Here is a 2,500-nt window from a genome sequence, read left to right on the forward strand (position 1 = left end):
TTCACATATCCATTACCTTCATGACCAATCGTCTTCATCATCACAACCTATCACCATAATCACAATCAGAATAATAATCAAGCAAAAAGCAAAAAAAAAAAAAAAATAAATAAAATATATTTTTTTTTACATCACAGGCGAATATTGGGGCCGAGAGATAGAAAACGGATCTTGGTCGGGCATGATGGGGAAACTAGCCAGGAATGAAGTGGACATCGGCGTCGGCGACCTGTACATGACCATTGTTCGCGTGGGGATCCTGGATTACACGGCGCCATACGACTCTGAGGTAAGGTGTGAGGAGGAGGTTGTGTGCGGCATGTCCTTCGACGGCAAATTTGGAAATGACGCCTTAAGACCGATTTCCGGGGGGGGGGGGGGGTAAAAATGTAATACCCATTGTAATTAATGGAATAAAGTGTTTGAATTTGAATTCTTCCCCGCAGCTGAGTTGCTTCATGGCGCGCACGGAGCCGCCTCTCCCCCGCTGGCAGGCTCTGGCCTTCCCCTTCCAAGGCTTCACGTGGCTGGCCATCTTCGGGGGCCTCATGCTCACCGGCCCCGTGCTCTACTTGCTGGCCAGGGCGAGCAATTATTGGTGAGAGGGTGGTGGGGACAGGGGAGGGAAGAGAGAAAGGGGGAAGGGGAGGGAGAGAGAGAGCGGGAGAGAGAGAGAGAGAGAGCGAGAGAGAGAGAGAGAGAGAGAGAGAGAGAGAGAGAGAGAGAGAGAGAGAGAGAGAGAGAGAGAGAGAGAGCGAGAGCGAGAGCGAGAGAGAGAGAGAGAGAGAGAGAGAGAGAGAGAGAGAGAGAGAGAGAGAGAGAGTGCGAGAGAGAGAGAGAGAGAGAGAGAGAGAGAGAGAGAGAGAGAGAGAGAGAGAGAGAGAGAGAGAGAGAGAGAGAGAGAGAGAGAGAGAGAGAGAGAGAGAGAGAGAGAGAGCGAGAGCGAGAGCGAGAGAGAGAGAGAGAGAGAGAGAGAGAGAGAGAGAGAGAGAGAGAGAGAGAGAGAGAGAGAGAGAGAGAGAGAGAGAGAGAGAGAGAGAGAGAGAGAGAGAGAGAGAGAGAGAGAGAGAGAGAGAGCGAGAGCGAGAGAGAGAGAGAGAGAGAGCGAGAGCGAGAGCGAGAGCGAGAGCGAGAGAGAGCGAGAGAGAGAGAGAGAGAAAACTGATTAAAAAAAAAAAAAAAAAAAAAAAAAAAAAAAAATATATATATATATATATATATATATATATATATATATATATATATGAACGTCCCCTCAAACATTCACAGATCATTCATCAAATTCAAAGTCAACTAAACCCAGTAACCCTTTGACCCCAAACCCCAACCGGCCACATCCACACACACAAAAAAACAACAACAAGAAAGCAATACCATTTCAACCTCCCCCCCCCCCCCCTTCTAAAAAAAATTCGTTCTAGTCTTCAGAATTTATACCACCACCCTCGCCCTCCACCCCCCCCCCCCCACCTCACCATTCGTCCCTCCCTCCCCTCCAGCGGCGAGGAGATCGAGTGCCTGCAGTCCCTCGCGTACAGCTGGTACTACGCCGTCGGCCTCCACTGCTGCGAGGCCCAGGTCATCCTCCCGACCATGAAGAGCACGCGAGCCTACGTCATCTTCCTGTGGCTGTACTGCATGATCCTCACCATCGCTTACTCCACCAACCTCACGGCTTTTCTCCTCGTGACCAAACAGCCTCAGAGTATGGAGACGATCAGGGACCTGCACGCGTCGGGAATCGAGGTCTCGGGCGTCGGCAAGTTCTATGGCGACGCGCTGGCCTCCGCGAGCGATCCTTATCTGCAGGTATGGAGGCAGGAAGGGGGAAGGGGGGTAAGGGAGGTGGGAGGGAAAGGGAGGGAAGTGAGAGGGAGGGAGGGAGGAAGGGTAGGTGGAGATGGAGGGTGGAGATGGAGGATGGGGAAGGAGGGAGGGAGGGAGGAAGGGTAGGTGGAGATGGAGGGTGAGGAAGGAGGGAGGGAGGGAGGAAGGGTAGGTGGAGATGGAGGGTAGGGAAGGAGGGAGGGAGGGAGGAAGGGTAGGTGGAGATGGAGGGTGGGGAAGGAGGGAGGGAGGGAGGAAGGGAAGGTAGGGAGGGAGGAAGGGAGGGAGGAAGGGTAGGAAAGGGAAGGTGGGTAAAAAGTGGGAATAGGGAAGGAAGGGTAGGGAAGGAGGAAAGGAAGGAGGGTGGGGAAGGAGGAAGGGGAGGGAGGAAGGAAGAAAGAGTGGGTAGGAAAGGGTGGGTAGGAGATGGAGGGTAGGAGGGAGGGCGGGAGGAAAATAGGGATAGAGAAGGAAGGAAGGGAGGGTAGGAAAGGGAGAGCGGGGGGGGGGGGAGGAGGAAGAGACGGCAGAGTAAGAGTGAAATTAAATTAGTGAAAGGGAATAGAAAAGGAAGGGGTGTAGACCGAAAAGGTTGAAAAGAAATTGATGGAAGGGACGAAGATGGAAATGAGGAATACGATAAGAATAGGAATGGTAGAATAGATGGAAATCG

General features: G+C 52.3%; 1 protein-coding gene across 1 annotated transcript in view; it reads left to right on the plus strand.

The window, feature by feature from the left end:
• Window positions 1-2,500, plus strand: part of LOC125026009 (glutamate receptor ionotropic, delta-2-like) — an 8,545-nt gene that overhangs the window by 3,682 nt on the left and 2,363 nt on the right. Inside the window, exons 5-7 of the mRNA XM_047614379.1 lie at window positions 138-289; window positions 447-598; window positions 1,500-1,809. Coding sequence (XP_047470335.1) covers window positions 138-289; window positions 447-598; window positions 1,500-1,809 — 614 coding nt within the window. The remainder of the gene's footprint in view (window positions 1-137; window positions 290-446; window positions 599-1,499; window positions 1,810-2,500) is intronic.

The sequence above is a fragment of the Penaeus chinensis genome, chromosome 5 (genome assembly GCF_019202785.1).
Source record: "Penaeus chinensis breed Huanghai No. 1 chromosome 5, ASM1920278v2, whole genome shotgun sequence".
NCBI lineage: Eukaryota > Metazoa > Arthropoda > Malacostraca > Decapoda > Penaeidae > Penaeus > Penaeus chinensis.